This window comes from Typopeltis vanoorti, chromosome 19 (genome assembly GCF_054136105.1).
Source record: "Typopeltis vanoorti isolate ZY-2024b chromosome 19, IOZ_Tvanoo_1.0, whole genome shotgun sequence".
Taxonomy (NCBI): Eukaryota; Metazoa; Arthropoda; class Arachnida; order Uropygi; family Thelyphonidae; genus Typopeltis; species Typopeltis vanoorti.
In genome coordinates, this window is record NC_143567.1 from 14,625,200 (window position 1) to 14,644,263 (window position 19,064).

Genomic DNA, 19,064 nt, shown 5'->3' on the forward strand with positions numbered 1-19,064 from the left:
AGACTCGAAACCAAGTCTTCCTTCGTGCGGCCAAGCGCCGTTGTTGGCAAACGCCACATCCACTGAGCTACACAGGCTCTTTGCATTCGTTTCATGTAACGAAAATTGAAAAAATATTATTACTTTCAACAATTGCACTCGTCATAATTCAGCCTTGTATCTATAATAAATAATTATATGTTATTTTAACAAAATAAAATAAGATTTACAGAAAAAATCGTTCACCACGTACATGCACCAATAATAAAAGTTTCATATCTCACAGAAATAACGTGCGTAAGGATTCTAAAAATACACTGCCGTTTGGGCAGTGTCTGGATGACATAACGTGCAATAACAAGCGCAAACGAATATCGGCATACATAAATAAGGACCTGGCTAAGGCCTTTGACAGGATACCACAAACGAGTATGGTAAGAAAAGCAAAAGCGGGATTATGAAAGGAAACTAGCTATGCAAGCTAAAGAGAATCCCAAACAGTTCTTTCAATGTGCTGCAAGTAAAAAAAATAACTGTACACGGCAGAATGATTTTAAGGAATGCCGATGGTAAGGAGGTCACTAAATCAGTCGATATATTGGAATTACTGAGTTAGGACTTTGCAAGAGTATATCATCCATGTGGTGACATTGAAAGAATGAAGGAACCATTAGTTTATATGGGAAATGTGATCAATGAAGTGGAGGTGAATAGTCTATTACAGAGCCTTAATGTGAATACATCTGTGGGATTGGATGGTATACCGGCACGGGTCTTACGTGAAGCGGCTAAAGAATTATCAGTGCCCTTGACCATGTTGTTTATCTGAGTCTCGGGTCTGGTTTAGTCCCGAAGGTGTGGAAAGAGGGGAAAATAGTTCCACTGCATAAAGGAGAATCCAAGACTACTGTTGCAAATTACCGACCGATCAGCATATCAGGAGTCGTTGTCAAGGTATTGGAGAAAGTAGTCAAGGGAAAAATACAGGAATGGATTAATGAAAATGAGATACTGTACGGGGGATAGCATGGCTTTGTGAAGGGTAGTTCATGCCTCAGTAACTTGCTCAAATTTTATAATACAGTGACGGCTGAACTGGATAAGGGTAATGAGTTTACAGTGATACTGCTGGACCTGCCTAAGGCATTTGACAGGATACCACATTGAATTCTAATCCGTAAACTGTAACATATGGGAATGGATATAGGGTTGGTGAGATGGATATGTGGGTGGTTGATGGAGAGATATCAGAGAGTAGATTATTCAGGAGTAGAATCCAGAAGACGGCCTTTGACTAGTGGTGTGCCACAAGGTTCTGTTCTTGGACCACTGCCGTTTAATTTGTTCATTAATGATATAGGGAAGAATCTAAGAGGAATGGTTCATTTGATCGCTGATGATGCAAAGTTGGGTAGGGCAATAGTGAATGCAGAAGATGTCAAAATCTTGCAGGATGATTTGGATAGATTGGAATTCTGGGCTAAGGAGAATGGATGTCAATTTAATGTGACGAAATGTAAGGTTATGCATTTTGGGGAGAAAAGATTAGCAGCAGATTGGTGGACCTGTACTCCAGGAGATTGACGAGGGCAGGGATTTGGGAGTGTTGGTGGATAGGGAGTTGAAGTCTAGGGGCACATTGCAAAAGTGGCCAAATCAGCATATCAAATCACTTGGTTGCTGAAGAATACTTTGACGAGCAGAGACAAGCAAGTTATTGTACCTCTGTACCGAGCCTTGATAAGACCTCATCTCGACTACTGTGCCCAGATTCGGTCACCGAGGTTTCTTCTTGATGGGGGAGGAGGAGGTGGAGAGGATCCAGAGGCGAGTGACCAAGATGATAGCAGGTCTGTGGAATGAACCTTATGAGAACAGGTTGAAGATTTGTGGGTTGCAGAAATTGGTTGAGAGGCAGAAAATGGGAGATATGATTGAGACATTCAAATTACTGAAGGGTTTCTGGGTTTCTATAAAATTAATTCAGAGGATATTTTTGAGATCAGGACTGGTGGTGGGAGAACTAGGGGACATCTATGGAAGCTGGGCAAGAGCGTGGTTAGCAAGGGTGTTAGAGCTGGGTTCTTTTCTTTTAGAGTGGTAAATGAATGAATTTGCTGTCAGTCTGTTTTGGGTGCGATGATAGTGAATGAGTTCAAGGCAAGGTATGATAGATACTGTGAGAATGTCGAATAGTTGTGTGGACATGATGTTTAGGGCCTCCTTCGATGAGTTTAAGGGCTCCCTGGAGTCGCTCATAATAATAATAATATTTATAAACACAAACAAAATTTAAATTTTTCATTTTTTTCTTGGGGGTGCTGCAGTGTCGCAGTGCTTATGTACGGGCCGCACTGATATAAAAGCTCCTCGTGTTCAAGGAACGTATGACCAGTATTCAGAATCGGTAATACAGGTGCACGATATCACTCGCGACGCAGATGTTGACTTGCTCTGCGGTATATCTTTCAACAGCAAATAAGCCTTAAGAGAAAAAAATATATTTGCGCGTTGTAATTTCTGTGATAATGTCTTGTTTTTTTGTTTGTGGCAAATAAAATTTACTGCTGTAGCCAATAAGATTTTCATTATAACAGATCCAAATGAAATAAACTTATTTCCAAATACAGTATTGTACTTAACTATTTGAGAATGAAAAGCATATATTTATGCTCAGATTGAAATGAAGTATTTTATGCATGCCGTTTCTTTGCTGTTGGAATCGTAGATCCATGAATTATACTGCGGAAAAAACATTAAATACATCAGATAAATTTATAAACAACTACGAAGTTTTATTCATAACAAAGTGATATATTAATGGTAAGGGCTTAGAAAACTTTCAATACAGTGCCAACTGGTCAGTTACATAACTTGGCAACAGTAAACTCTGTGGGAAGGGTGGTGGTGGGGGGGGGTAAATTTGTGGTGTTGAAATTTTTTGAATGCTTTAACCGCAAAGTCGAAACCAATTTAAAATATTTTAATTCGTTAAACAGGTTTTATTAATTATATTTTTTCTGGAAAAGGTTTTTAATTTCAATCGGCTATCCCTACCCCAGCGCATACACTTACCATCCCTGTAAAGCTTTATCGTTTTCTTTGACGGCATTCTTCCAGACTACCTTTAAAAGAGCAAGTCAGAACTGCAACTAACGAAAACGAAGTTTCTCTAAACTGGCCTTCGGGCCATTTTTTAAAGTACAATTCAAAAGGCGTATCTTCGTTTGGAGAGGGCCCACTAAAAGTGTCAAATTCGATTCACAAGAAAATTTCTCATATATTCGAATTTAAAAAAAGGAAAATTGTAAATGGAGGGGAGGAAATCATTAACAAAAATGTATCAAAATGCTAACTTCACGACGTTCCTTAAATATTTAATATTACTGATTTCGGTCCGGGCGGTTAGCCTAGTGGTTTTGCGCTTCGCAAATGCCTGGGGAAGGAGTGTCCTGGGTTAGATTCCCGTCGATGACGTGAGGAGCTGAAGGATCTTCCTCAGCCATAGCCAAGTTAGCCGGTCTTGGGCGTGACAGCAGGGTTTTTCCTCCCGCGAAGCAGGCAAACCGGCCCCATGAACACACGCTTCGACAGACATGGGATACCACCTGGTATAAGGAGCACCCAACCTATTCAGCGGGATTATCGGTTACTAGCTTACGCGGTAAAATGTGTAGGCCTGCGCGAAAGCGTAACGTACGATGACTGATTTCATCAGCATTTTCTCTTTTCAGAGGTTTTGAACTGTGTGTTTTTTTTACCCTTTCTTTCTTGTGCCCTTTTTTTTTTAATGTTAAGCCCATAAACGAGAATTTGGTTGATGACCGTTAGTACTTATTTAAACCGCAAACTGTTAAAAACCGTTTGGAGGTTGATCGTTGTGGTTGAATGACCCTCCCCATCACCGATTGGATCCGTTTGTTTCCCAATCTCTTCCTTCCTGCTTTGCATGTTAGCAACTATAACGCGCGAAGTGTTTCATTACATTATCTAAATCGGTAAAACAAAGTGACAATACTCACTTCGATGTACATTTTTTTTCTACATCCATTCACTGCTTTCTAACGCGTGTAATAAATTGCTTGCTCGAGCTATAATGATCTTTCTCGTTAAAAACAGTTCCCGAGCGTACATAGAAGTGAGTCGTAATTTGTCACGATGTTGTTCATTATATGTTGCCGATAAGCCAGAGCTTACCTCCTCTTGGCTTCAGATATTCCACGTCATGATTACATTATCATGTGGAACATTTGCTTGGAAAGATGAGGAATCCTTTATCGGGTGCTTTTTAATTGAAGGAGAGTTAACGCGAGTTCGTATAGCAGTGACAGTTCCTTCTCCCCCCCCCCCAAAAAAAAAAACGACCAAAGAACATTCATACAATTAACTGACAGAGTATAGTAGCCTTAGTTTTGTATCTGCACTTACTAACCGTATTAATTTTCATTCACATACCCCAATATCTAAATGTTAACTTGGGATGAGTATTCATAATATAATAGAATTATATGTGGGGATTCTCATTTGGTTTCTTCTTGATAGGATCCAAAGATACACAGATAAAGGTGTGGCATCCCATCACTGGAGACATTCACACTACGCTAGAAGGGCACACTGCTCCCGTGACGTGTGTTGCATTTGCCCCCAATGGTCTGTTCGTCGTTTCCGGGGCAGAGGACATGACCCTTCGAGTATGGGGTTTGACGCTTGGACTAGTAGAATCGACATTCAAGGTAATCCTTTCTCATTTTTGCTTTCTTTATAACTCATAAATTACGATATTCTTAGGAAAAGCAAGCATTTATTAAAAACGGGTCTGATAGCGAATTAAGTAAAAACAACACACGATTTACATGGATGTTTATATCACATAGCTATGGCAGATCTTATAAAAATTTAAGGGCCATTTCTTTTTAATTCCTTACTCTCCAGGATGTAAATTGCGCTTTGCTAGTCGGTCTATTTAGCAAACATGAGACCTGACAAGCAGCGATTCATCCCCTGCTATTATTATGCGTAGGCTGCTTCGTCTTTTTCGATCGAATCGGCATTTATTTAAGCCGACATGAGCGCCTCACACGGTGTGGGGAGGAAGTGAGAAAAGTTTTGCAAGAATAAGAAAATTATTTATTTAAAACTACGGAAAGATGTTGGCGTCGTGCATGCATTTAAATGTTAAATTAAGGATAAGCTACCAGCATTCCACTGTTTATATCCAATATTGATTAAATTTGAATCCTATCTTGAATCATACTTAACGTGTAGCTAGAATTTGGAGGTTGTGATATTTATCAAAGAAGCGTTTCAAAAAATACTTGGAGAATTTCCCCACCCCCGTGGGTTTTAGATAATCTTGGCAACTATCAGGCGTCACAGGTGAAAAACGTCCGATATATTTTCTGCATTTTGTGATTCTTATTCCAATCAATGCCTAATTATCGAACCTTGTTCACCTTGCAATATTTCGAATTTTCTACGTGTATAGGCCATTGAAAAAAATTGAAAAAACTCTTGGCTGATCTTGAAATGGATAAACTTCTCGTGAGTAGTGTACAACTCCTTGTGGACTTATCTACTGCAGTATGAAGTAGATAATAGATGGGGTGCTCAACTATTGCTTATGAATTTCCTCCCCGCCCTCCGATTAAAGACTACCGTTCATAAAACGAGCATGGTAATCACTTGTTTGCAAAGCGTCTTCCTGCACATGAACGTGTAGCGATTTTTAATGTAAGAAAAGGCTTAGGAGTTTTGTTGAGTTTGTCTCCGATGACTTAATCGATCGCTGTAGCCATGTTGGTTTGTAGTTTAAAATTAGTGAAAATGCAGTTCAGAATTGCTTTGTATTCATGGCATTTGGTTCTTCCTTGATCATTCCTATTTTTATTGGAGATGCTAGTGCATTTTACCCATACAAGACATTTAAGGCTGAATAAGTACACCTTACCGCTGTAGACTATATTTGTTTTCCAATTTTTGGAGATGGAGTAGGAATTGTTAATTGAGTAGAATTCATTCGTCCTTATACAAACACATAACAAATGAATCCAGTAGCATTAGATTGAAAAATATGTTTAAACTTCGTTTTTATCTCTTTTGGCATAACTGGCAAATATTTAGCTTATGTAAATCATTTACTAAATGATTGTGTTTTTGTCTTTCTTGAGTTCCTGCATTTTGTTAAGATCTCGCGCTAGCATTTAAAATTTCTGTCTCAATTCAAAATAAAAAGGGAAGCGTTTTATATAAATTTAGAAGCAATATAATTAATATAATTGCCTACCGCATTTGTTTACAAACATCTATAGATAAACGGCGTCATATACCAACCGGGTTGCTGAAACCTGCATCAAATTGTTTGGTTGCCATTCAACTAGAACATGATTTAACATATCATTTCCTAGTTGTTTATTATGTAAAGTTAACCGTATACTGTGTTGTAGGAAAGAGTACCAAGTGCTATATTTCTCTTTTAACTTCGTGACACTTCTCCTTGCAGGAACATCAGAGCAAGATCACTGGCGTAGCTGTAACGTTGGACAGTCGACGAATATTATCAGTTGATGCTCAGGGATATCACCGTTTGTGGATGGCGGACACTGGTAGCCAGCTTTACGTGTGTCCAAAAGCAGCCACTCACGTGACGTTACATGGCAACATAGTTTTCGCAGTGTCCGGGAAGAACGAGAACAGGTAACGGAAGAATGCTGTCGAAATTAGCTAGCTAATTTTAAATCGTTTTCATTATGAGTGTGTCGTGAACTCAGTAATTTATATGCCACTTTTCTCTGCTTTTAACGAGTGATGAGAATTGAGAATACTGCAGTTCGATCGTTTTTAGAAATTTGAATAAATGAAAAAGTTATACCAATAAAAAAAATAAAATAAAATAAAATAATGGAAATTTCTAAGACCAGTATAGCGCGTGAAACGTGCAGTATTGTTTGTAAATGTCGCAACGTCAAAAGCAGAATTTAACTTTATTCTATGAGACCTGCGGCGCTTCCATAGTTTATAAAAATTAGGTTCCTTCGTGCCTCATATGACTATAAATAAAAGCTCTTAGGAAGTACTAAACGTTAAATTCGTGTATCACTCAATTCTTTTTGTCCTTTATTTATAATTTTATGAGATATTTCTTTAATGAATCTGGTTTTAAGTTGTTGAACATAAAAAAACTACACTCAGTGTGAAATTTCATTGGTACGTTAGTACGAAAATTGTCGGATTTTCAAAATGTCTGGGGTTAATTTTATGCTTCACTTTTTGGTTGTGTTAACTGTGAAATATTATAACAGTGTCTCCATGGAGTCAAAAGACTCATCGCTGGAGACTCCACATTGACACACTAACCATTATTTTCACAATACCTATCATACTTCTCCTTAAATTCATTCACAGGCGAAGCATTCACAACCACCTCCTCAGGCAACGCATTCCACCCCTTCACAACCCTCCAAGTAAAAAATCTAGTCCTAACACCCTTGTTAACCACCCTCTTACACAATCTCCAGGGATGGCCCCTCGTTCTCTCCCTTCCTGCACTGGTCTTATAAATATCACCAGTATCAATCCTGTACAATCCTTTTAATAATTTATATGCTTCTATCATATCCCGTCTCCTACGTCTATCAGCTAGTTTGTGGAGCCCACAGATCTTCCATCTATCCTCTTAGGGAACATCCCACAGACCTGCAACAATCTTTATACCTCGCCTCTGAATCCTCTCCACCATTTCTTCATCACCAAGAAATCCAGGTGACCAGATCTGTGTGCAATAGGCCAAATGCGGCCTTATTAATGTCTTATAAAGTTGAACAATAACTTCCTTATCCCTACTTATTAGTGTGTTCTTCAACAACCATGTAATTTGATGTGATGTTTTGGCAATCTTTGCAATTTACCCTTTAAACTTAAGTTCTCTGTCCACAATAACTCCCAAGTCCCTTGCCTCATCAACTTCTTGCAGTTCATTTCCGTTAATATAGTAAATAGCATGTGATCTCATCCTCCCGAAGTGCATCACCTTACACTTAGCCACATTAAACTGACAGCCATTTATATATATGTCTATACCGTCAGCCTATTGAAGTCATCCTGCAAGATATCTACATCATCTGAACTGACTATCGCGCTTCCTATTTTGCATCATCAGCAAACAAGTGGATATTACCTTTCAAAGTATTCCCAATATCACTGATGTAAAAATTAAACAATAGAGGACTGAGCCTTGAGGTACAGCACTATTCACTTGCCTTCTCCTGGACTCAGCTCCTCCGTAAACTACTCTTTGGTATCTATCCATCAGCCATCCTCTAATCCAAATCACCAGCTTCAGATCCATACCCATTTGCCCTAATTTATGCAACAGAGTTCCGTGTGGAATCTTTGCCTTTGCAAAGTCTAGCAATATCACTGAGTAAGGATTTCCTTTATCCAACTCTACTGTTACTTTATTATAGAAAGTAAGCAAGTTACTGAGGCAAGACCTACCTTTCACAAAACCATGTTGCCCCTTATAAAGCATCATATTGCTGTCCACCCAGTCCTGAATTCTAATTTTTACAAATTTCTCCCAAACCTTAACCACCACTCCAGATATATTGATTGGTGCATAATTTGCAATCTCAGTCTTGGAGCCTCCCTTGTGCATTGGAATTATTTTCCCCTCTTTCTACTCTATTGGTACTTTACCAGAACTGAGGCTTAAATTAAACAGCCTGGTTAGAGTAGGTGCTAATTCTCTTGCACATTCTCGTAACACATGGGCCGATATGCCATCTAACCCAATGGCAGTGTTAGCATTAAGGTTCTGTAATATATTATGCACCTCTATTTCGTCTATCTCTAGACTCTCATCAGTCAATGACACTGCACTATCACAATCAGGCTGGTACACTTTTGCAAAATGATCACTAAGCAACTCAACTATTTGATTTGCTTCTGTAATTTCCCTACCATCAACACTTTTTAAAGTAATCTTTCCATGGTTATTCCTTTTATTTGCCACATAGCGAAAGAACTCCTTAGGGTTTCTTTTGGATTTTTTTTTTTTTTTTTTTTTTTTTTTTTTGCCTGTACCTTGTACTGCTCATGGGAACACTGATCTCATTTTCTTTATACTTCCTCCACAACCTTTTCTTTATCTGCAACTCCTGCTTAATAATATTATTCATCCATCTTACTCCCACTTGATTTCTCCTTCTGACTCTGGGAATACAGTCTGATATAGCTTTCTTTAAATACTCCTTGACAATATCCCATGCACCATCAACATCTCTCCCTTTCAAATTCTCATGCCATAGAACTGCTGAAAGCTGACTTCCCAGCTTGTCATAATCACCAGCCTTGTAATTCCACATATATCCCTTAACAGAATATTCAGCACATCTTACAATCCCCTAGGTCAAGACCACATGATCGCTTTTCCCAAGTGGAGACAGTGTAATTAAATTACTTATTGATAGGTTCTCCGATGTTATGACCAAATCTAACACTCTAGAATCTTTTGTCCCTTCCATTACATGCTGTCTCAGGTAGTTATTTCTTAGTAACTGTATAAACTCCATTTCCTTTGTTCCTTGAGACCATTCCTTCTCCCACTCTAAGTCCCCAAAGTTGAAATTCCCCATAATAGTTACGCGACCTTCACTCATCGTGCTAATTTGCCTATACATGCCATCTACATTCTTCCTTATACCCTTTGGATTATAGCAACAACCGATAACATATTTCGCCTTGTTAATCTCTATCTCACACCAAACAGCCTCGAATGAACTGCCCTCTACATACTTGTCACCTTGAGGCACTTCTACCATTTTTGGCTTTAACGCTTCGTCTATCATTAGTAAAACCCCACCCCCCATTCTATCATCTCTGTCCTGCCTGAAAATACTATACCCTTACATTCAACCCTATAACTATATCATTCTTAGTTAACCAATATGAAAGACATTTTTCTTTCTCTTTAAACCAAAATAGCCAATTTAAATTAAGACTACAAAAAGAAAACATAAATTCAGTAGTGTGCTGGTAATTTTTTAACAACTGGCTTTAAAAAAAAAAAAAAAAATGTGTGTACAACAGTTTGAATATTTTATTGTTATTCCATGTCTTTATTGTAATTTCCTTATAGCAATTTGATCTCTTGTATCCGATCTATGTTACGATTCAAGCATGATTTGAAAAATAACATTTCTCCCAATCCACTAACTATTTTTTCTATAAAATTGTCATTGTGATCTTAACTGTTTCTCACCCTCGCAAATAACGTTCCTTAAACTGAAACCTCTTTCGGCTTCAGCACTGCTGATTGCAATAGCGCCAAACTGTTTTTTGGCTTTTTGAATACTTGCAGGCATTGAAACAGTTTTTGATTCTACATTATTACTTACAAAATCCCCAAAATGGTTCAGATAAATTTTATATTTTAAGATTTCACTTAAATGGTACATCCCCCACCAGCTATCTATAGTGAAGTTAGTTCTAATAAATTGAAATAATTTAAAATGTTTTCATCATCTGATAATAGACATAAATTCATGTGGTGAATAATTCACTGCTTCTAGGAAGAGCATTGAATTATTTTCATTAAATATAATAAAGTTATCTGATTTAATCATAACTTCAACTTGAGATTGATGTTTTCCAGTACTTATTTTAAAATTTCCAAAGGCAATTATCGTGCGTTTGATTAATTTTTGCGTTTTTCTGAATGTTAATTGAAAGTAATGAAAATTCTTCCAGAACGTATATCATTAAACTAAGGTTTCGTAAAAAATTAATGTTAGCCAATCTCTTTGCCATATCAATGCCTCTAGCATTAAAACAAAGCATATTTTGATCTTCCAAAAAAGATTAAAAAACAGTTATCTTTTTGGAAGATCAAGAAATATCTTGTTAAAGGTATTAATTTGGGGAAAATTCCCATGTTACTCCTCTAAGTAAATATTATTTTTTATGGCTGTATAGCCTACGTTCATTTAGGAGTGCCCCTTTTATACAATGTCATTGTCTTTTTACTCAAATCTTAGGGCATTACTGATGTGTTATAAAAACAGATATATGAAGAATAATGTAGGAGGAAAATTCGGACATACCTATTGGGATGTTGTTGGCTGTCTCCTTATCCCAGCGATATGTATTCATCTGTTGTTAAACTGTTATAGGAACGGGGGGTGGAAAAGTGGGGTAAAGCAATGTGTGAAAATTATTTGAAAAAACCCGGGTTTTTTCAAATAATTTCAAAGCCGAATATAGAAACTATGAAAGTTTCGTCCGAAAATTGACCAGAGAGCTTGCGGGAATACACCCCCGCCATACTACGAGTTGAACCTTATAGGAACCAGTGAAAGCTTATCAAAACGGACCGATAGGAGCCGAAGGTTCGGCTAGGGCAACTCGTAGTATGGCGGAAGTGTATTCCCGCAAGCTCTCTGGTCGTCAAAAAAAAAAAAACGTTACTGTCTACAAGGGTGAAGCAAGATGCTTTTATAATCCCTGCTATCTGATAAGTTTTATTGTGTAGGGAAAGTTTACCCGAGTGGATGTGAGTTATAGATCCTCGTTAGGAATTAGGATGGTCTTAGGTCTCCTATATTTGGAGAAATCCGATTCATCATAGTTTGCTGCTTGTCGTACTAATTCATTTGGATGTGAAGACGATGTTGATGCTAAAGATTGCAGGAAAGAGTAGATATAAGGGATATTTGTGTCCCGATGAAGTTGAACATCTCTGACATAACATGGCGCATTTGAAATCATGCGTAGGCATTTGTTTTGCACTCTCTACAGTTTGAGGATATTTGTGCTTTAAGTGTGGCGCCAGCTGGGGACGCATAAGTAATAATGGGACGAATCATCAACTGATAGAGAAGCAATTTGATTTTGCTATATAGTTTACTATACCTATCGATAAGAGGGTAAAGCTGTGCTATGACTTTTGATGCCTTTGTACAGGAGGTTTTTGTATGTGGACTGAAGGTTAGTTTTATGTGCAGCAGTACTCCGAGATATTTGACTTCTGCTTTCCAGGAAATTTTGATATTAAATAGGAAGATGTCTTCTTTAGGAGATATTGAGTTTTTAGTGAAAAGCACGGTGATGTTATTTTGAGGGTTTACTTGCAATCTCCAATAGGAGAACCAGTACTCTAGTTTCAGCAGGTTTTCTTGCAGTTTCTTGGTGACGAGATGCGGTTTAAGAGATCTAGCTAGTATAGCTGTGTCGTCAGCGTAGAGGGCAATGATAGATGACATTGGATTATGCAGTATGTCTGCCATGTAAATCGAGAAAAGTATCGGCGCCAGAAGGGACTCCTACCAAGATTCGTCGCTGGATAGATAATGCATCATTTAGTTCGTCTGTTACTAAGAAATTACTTTATAAGGTGGACTAGATCTAATGGAATGCTGGCTAAAATCAGCTTGTATAGTAGTCCAAAGTGCCATAGCTTGTCAAAAGCCTTTTCAAAATCAAGAAAAACTGCTCCGATGTATTGGTACCAATTGTAGCTTTTGGTAATAAACTCAATTAGTCTACGGATTTGTTGAGTAGTGCCGTGAAACTGGCGAAAGCCAAACTGTTCTGTAGGAAGGATATTTAACTTGTTTACAGAGACTTGAATTCTGAAACGGATAACTTTTTCTGCAATTTTGCCTAAATTAGAAATCAGACTTCTGGGACGATAACTTTGAGGTTGCTGTGGATCCTTGCGAGGCTTATAAAAATGGACGACGTCTGCTAACTTCCATGAAGAGGGAAAATACTCGAATCTGAACATCGCACATTTATTATTGTTGTAAGATATAAAATGGCCTTTCAGGGCAGCAGTTTAATAACTTTGTTGGATATGTTGTCAGGCCCAGGAGCTTTTTTTATTCTTTAAATACTGTATAATGTCATACATTTCAGCTGGAGAAGTAGGTGTGAGTTGGCTGGTACAGGTATCAGACCGTTTTAGCACATATCTGACGTGGCTGTGAATTTTATAAATATGATTAAAGTTTAGGTTTTCGTATGAAGGGCTGCACTGTTTTTGTAAATTTTTAACTATAGTTTTGGCTTTTTCTGCATCAGTGTGAATAATGCTTAGATCAGATTTGAGAGGCGGGGGAAATAGATTTATTTTTGTTTTTGATATTTCTCAGCAGCTTCCAGATGGTTCGATCACCGGGTGATATGGAACTAATTTGTCTTCCCATAATTTGTTTCTGTGGGCTTTAAGTGCATCTCTCACTGCACTATTCAGTTGAGAAATTGTTTGTCTTGGGGGGTGCCCTGGTGTTGTGGTATCTTTTTCGTGCCTTATTTGTTTCCCCTGATTAAGTTAATGATATCTTCTGGTAGTCGTTTAGGCTTGGAAGCAGTTGAATTTTAGGTGATAGATGATAAGGTGCGTTGATTTGATGAGTAATTTATTGACTGCACATTCGACTTCCTTGGAATTAATATGAGGAAGGGCCAATGCAGTTTTGGAGCATTTTGGATAATTTTTCCCAAGGTATGAAGGTGTGAGGTGAAGGGGGCAGTCCATTCTGATTACCCATTTGGAGCAGATCTGAAGGATAATTCGTTCAGTGATTCCAGGTTGTACTGTAATTTAACATTCTGGAGGACAACTATATCCAACACGTCGGAGAACCAGTCGGCTAGTGATGAGTTGGTACTGAGGGGCCAGCCACAGCTGCGCAATTTGAACTTGAGTAGTTAAACAGGATGCAGCCATTCTTATTGGTAGACTTACTGCTCCAGGCATGATGTTTTGCGTTTTAGTCTCCGGCGATAATGACCGGCACTTTAACTCCGAGGATGGCATTCAGATCTGAGGTCAGCAATGTTTTTGATGGTGGGTTGTAAGCAGCGTAGATTTTTAGGTTTCCGACGGAGTTAGTGATGACATTAATACCTGTGATTTCGAGATTAGTGGTGGTAGGATTGGCTACAGAATGATGGTTGATGTAATTTTTTGATGAGGATGGCTGTTCCACCACCTCTATATTCGAGTCTGCATTCATATAAAGTTGGTACCCTCTGATTTTGGGGTTGTCAGCAGATCTCAGGTGAGTTTCATTAATTAATAATATATCCGGATTATATCTATCATTGAATTCTTGTATTTGTAGTATTTTGTTTTTGAGACCGTTTGCGTTCCAAGCAATAACCTTTAAAGAATTTTATCTGGGGTGAGTTTTTTCTTATACATCAGAGAGTGCTGATAAGATGGACTCGGTTTGCTGTGGAATGTAGTCTTAGTGATGGATTTGAGTTACTGAACAGCTGTGATGACAGCTGTTATATTTGAATGTGGATTAGGCAGATTCTAGTCATGGACTGTCTTTTTGGAGCAGGCCACGTCGGCATACGTCCTTGTTTGATATTGAAGTTTCATCTTCTTGAGGCTCAGTTAATGGTGGGTGAGAACCTGTCTCCCTGTTCGAACTAGTGGGAGACTGATGAGTTTGAGTTTCTGAAGCACTTGTTTTAGATAATGAGGTAGATTGACTGTTTAGCTCAGTCCGCCTGTTTTTGGGGTGATAAATACACCCTGTATAGTTAGCAGGGTGAGGCCGCCGCTGTTCGCGCACTTAGCGGGGGTGGTTTTTGGCTTGGCACAGGTATTTGTGGGGTGGGTCTCACCACATTTTAAACATCTGTACTGAGCTTTGCATAACTTCTGGGCATGGTTCTGGCGAGATTTTAAGTCCACAGATTGACTTCAAGTTGTATATGTTTTTGTAAATGTGGATCTCCACAAGAACTAGAGGCATAGGGATTTTATTTGATCTATACATTCTGTTGACCTTTATAGGAGGTAGATCCTGTAAGTTGAGGTCGGTATCTATTTCATCTGAGTCAATGTCTTCGGATACTCCTCGGAGTACCACTTTCAAATTTTTTTCCGATGTGAGTATAATACTGAATACCTCTGGCGTCCGTTTCTGTAGGCTGTCACTGTAGCGGACCTAAATTTTGATGCCCTCGTCTATGTTTTTTGGCAGTAGATTAGTTTATTTGCTTGCAGGTTAGCAATGATGGTTCTTAAGGCTGTCCATCTCTGCTTTTTCCTTAGGATGACTGGGGAAACCTTTTCATTGGAGGAGGCAGCAGAGTCTGAATTAGGAGCATCTTCGTTCATGCCAATATCATTTGTTGGCTCCGAGGCGAGAGTTTTGCGCTTCTTGCATAAGTGCGTCTCTTCTTGATCAGAGGGAGTAGAGGCAGAGACTGCTTGATTAACTTTTTCCTCCATTTGAGGAGTGTCTTCATTTTCATCATCGTCAGTCCCGGGTAAGGAATAGAAATTTGGGAAGCTGGGCCATTCAAGCTCGATTTTTAAGAAGCTTCTCTATAAAGCTGAATGCTAGCGCTTTGTCGAGCGAGTCAATGATGATGTCAGGATCGATCATACTTGCAGGCTATTTAAGCTTGAACTTTTTGTGAAGCTTATTTATTAAGAAAAGTACCAGCTCTTCATCGAGCCAGTCTATGATGGTGTCAATATCTGACACGTTCATCTTGATTTATTTGCGTGTAAACGCAAGTAAATCCTTGAAGTCTAGAGACCTGCTAGCAATAGTTCTGTAGAGTGAGATAGTCTACTAGCAAAGTTTGTGAGAAAAGAAACACAACCAGCGAGCAATCTGCTCTCTGTTCAGTTTTCGCACGAAACTTTTATATAGTTTCTGTATTCGGCTTTGAAATGATGTTGGATTTAATATCCGCTTAATTTATTTAATTTTGTACCGCCGAAGAGAAGCATTTCGGCTCTTCATTTTAGTAAATACTTCATATAGCTGTTTTTATAACACATCAGTAATGCCCTAAGATTTTAGTAAAAAGCCAATGACATTGTAAAAAAGGGGCACTCCTAAACGAAAGTAGGCTATATAGCCATAAGAAATTGTCAAAATTTAACAAGATATTATCCTTAACATTATTTCCTTTCGAAGGAACTTTAATATATATATCCATTTTGATTTTTTCAGTCTTCGTTTCTGGCCAGTCATGGATGTCGAGAATGAAAAATCTGTCAGCCACAGTGATGTCATTCTTTGTTATACAGTGACGTATGATTGCAGAACTGTAGTTACTGGATCCCAAGATATGTCTTTGAAAGTGTGGGAAGTTGCATCTGGCAAACTTACTCAAGTGAGCAATCACTGTTTTTTTTTAAAGGATAATTAAATTGAAATAACTTCTATTTAATTATGAAATGCTAATGGCAACATATCTTAGTTTAAAGACGAATAATGTACTAGATTCGAATATATATATACGAGACGTGTTCAAAAAAGACCGAACTTTTTATATAGTGCACCAACCAACACATAGGTGCAACTAGCGGCGGGTATTGATAACAAACTGCCAGTTGTCCCTTTCTGCTGTGAGCATTAGTCATCAAGTTACATCCACTGAACTGAGCACATGCACAAGCTGTTTGTCAGTTTAGTGACAACGAAAGAGCTTGAAGAACGTGTGTGTGCGAAATTTTGCTGCAAATTTGGTAAAAATATTACAGAGACATTACAATTGCTTAACCAAGCATACAGGGAGGACTGTATGAGTGATTTAAGCTTTGATGGATGAGTTGGTCAAAGATCAAGGTGATGTTGGTTGTGTTTTTTGATTGGAAAGGCATTGTCCATTATGAATTTGTACCATGTGGTCAGATGGTAAACAAAGAGTTGTACCAGGACGTTTTAGCGCATTTGATAGATGCTGTGCACAGGAAGAGACCTGAATTGTGGGAAAACAATTGGATGTTGCACCATGCCAATGCGCCAGCTCATGCGTTGCTCCTCGTCTGCAACTTCAGACATCTGTTGTGCCCCATCCACCCTATTCTCCAGAATTAGCCCCAGCAGACTTTTTCCCAAACTTAAAACCACTTTCTGTGGTTTGGAAACAATGTCCCAGGTGTATCCCCCTCTACTGGCAATACACCGTTCCAAACGTTTCTTCCATGTTGGAAGAAATGTTGTATCACCAGTAGAGGGGACAGTGCTTGAAATGAGCAATAAAGTCTTCATAGCAAAAGTTCGGTCTCGTTTGAACACACCTTGTATAAATATAAAGCATAGTATTCAACTCTGGAAAAGAGTCCTAAAAAGTAATTGAAATAAACTTACTAATTTCCTCATGTTAATGATGCAATACCCATAAAATCATACATTTTCTTACTTAGGTGTTAGTAGGACATGAAGGAGATGTCACTTGTGTCGATGTAGCACCTTACAGTCCATCCTTAGTAGCATCAGGATCTACGGACTGTAATTTAATTCTCTGGGATATGACAACTGGAAGTGACAATTTTACTTTGCACAGCCATACTGAGACCGTGCAGTGTGTAAGACTTACGCTGGATGGTAGTGTTGCCATATCAGGTAATTTAATGTTTCGTACTATTGATTTCATCCTTTTGAATATCACAACTAGTGGTGAGTAGACAGAATTCTAAAGCAGACTGAACAGTTTGATCATTTTCAGTCAACAGTACATCCCAAGAAATCTTCATTCTCAGAAATGCAGTTATATGAACCCAAAATGACAGCCACTCAAGTACTAGAATTATTATACCCAAAACCATTATAATAAAATAAACTTAATAAATTCTCAAATGCAATTTTATTTACCAAAGGGTATGTCAATTCTCCTTTATTCAAAACTGTCAGCAATTAGTCTGAACTTTTTAACTGCCATAGGTACTGGAGGTTTTGAAAGCATGGCAGATAATTTTCCCATCTAAATAAAATGCAAAATAGCATGAGTTCTATGGTCAATTTTTTTTTCAGAGTTGTGCAGTTAAAAACTCCAATTTTCAGAGGAAATCTCTGCTTTCCTACACCAAGGATTGACTTGTATTATTATGTTCTTCACTCATCTTCTTTCGGATATAGCCTGGTAAAACCAAGTGACTTTGCTTACGAACCCAAGTTTGGTGATCTCTGACAAACCCTTTATAAATGTCCCTTGCTTACTAGATGTGTTTTCAGTTGAGTGTTGTTACTAGTAATGCTTAAAATTCCATGTGACATGATCAATTTTGGGGATTTCGCAAAGTGAGTGAGTGAATGTTAAATTTCAAATGGAAAAGTTACCAATTTCCTATTTTAAAAAAAGTCACCTATATTTCAGACAATTTAACCTTGGCTGATCAGATTAAAACTTCAAGTCAAGACTAGTCCCTGAACCAGACTTTGCTGCTTTTGCATCTTCTGATCGGACTTGTGGATGCTGAAATTAACCACGTACACTTAAATTTATCCCACCAGTGATTTTATTTTAATTTTTATGTTTGAGTAGTTATTCTCATCATCTTCCTTTTACCTTGCGGGGTTGAGGATTTATTAATCGTCGGACCTCAAACCGTTCACAGGATAAGGTGGTCAGCCCTATACCTCAGTGTATTCTACGTCCTGTAGTGATGCGTTCTCAAGGCTGGTTTGCGGGATGAAAAACCCCAGGATAAACTGCAGAAAAAACCCTACTGTCCACATCCAAGATCGGCCAACTTGGCTATGGCTGAGGAAGATCCTTCAGCTCCTCACGGGAATCGAACCTAGGACACTCCTTCCCCAAGCATATGGTTGTGAAGTGCAGAGCCACTAGGCTAACTTGTGACTAGTTATTTCATGACTTTATTGCAGCAGATACCAGCTGAAACTCAAAAGATAGTACATATATGAATCTGATGAAAGATACAAACCCCATCCCAATTTAATATCAGTGTGTCTTCTGCAAGATAAAAGATGTTAATAGTAATTTTGCTGCAAAAAAAATATTTAGATGATTATGGAGGCAAATTGCAATAATACACGTGTCCAAAAAGAAACCGAAACTAGAAGAAACTAATGGCGCCACCTGTTGTATCTTTTTGTTCTCGAAAGCGGCGACCTTCATTAGTGTTGTGTCAACTGTTTATGATACCACGAGTGACAATGTTTTGACGAATAGTCGGTCGTCACGATATTCATACAGTACGCGACGAGTTCTCGCTATCAATCGCTTCAAAACTTCGAGATAAAACTCACCATTAACTATTTGACCAGGCGGAACGATGCTGTTGGAATCGTAGAAACAAATCA

At 38.3% G+C, this 19,064-nt stretch overlaps 1 protein-coding gene across 1 annotated transcript in view; it reads left to right on the top strand.

The window, feature by feature from the left end:
- The window catches only part of LOC150095871 (protein qui-1-like), a 126,016-nt gene that overhangs the window by 89,215 nt on the left and 17,737 nt on the right, over positions 1-19,064 (top strand). The window contains exons 19-22 of the mRNA XM_090409551.1: positions 4,522-4,712; positions 6,479-6,672; positions 15,966-16,128; positions 17,165-17,363. Coding sequence (XP_090265677.1) covers positions 4,522-4,712; positions 6,479-6,672; positions 15,966-16,128; positions 17,165-17,363 — 747 coding nt within the window. The remainder of the gene's footprint in view (positions 1-4,521; positions 4,713-6,478; positions 6,673-15,965; positions 16,129-17,164; positions 17,364-19,064) is intronic.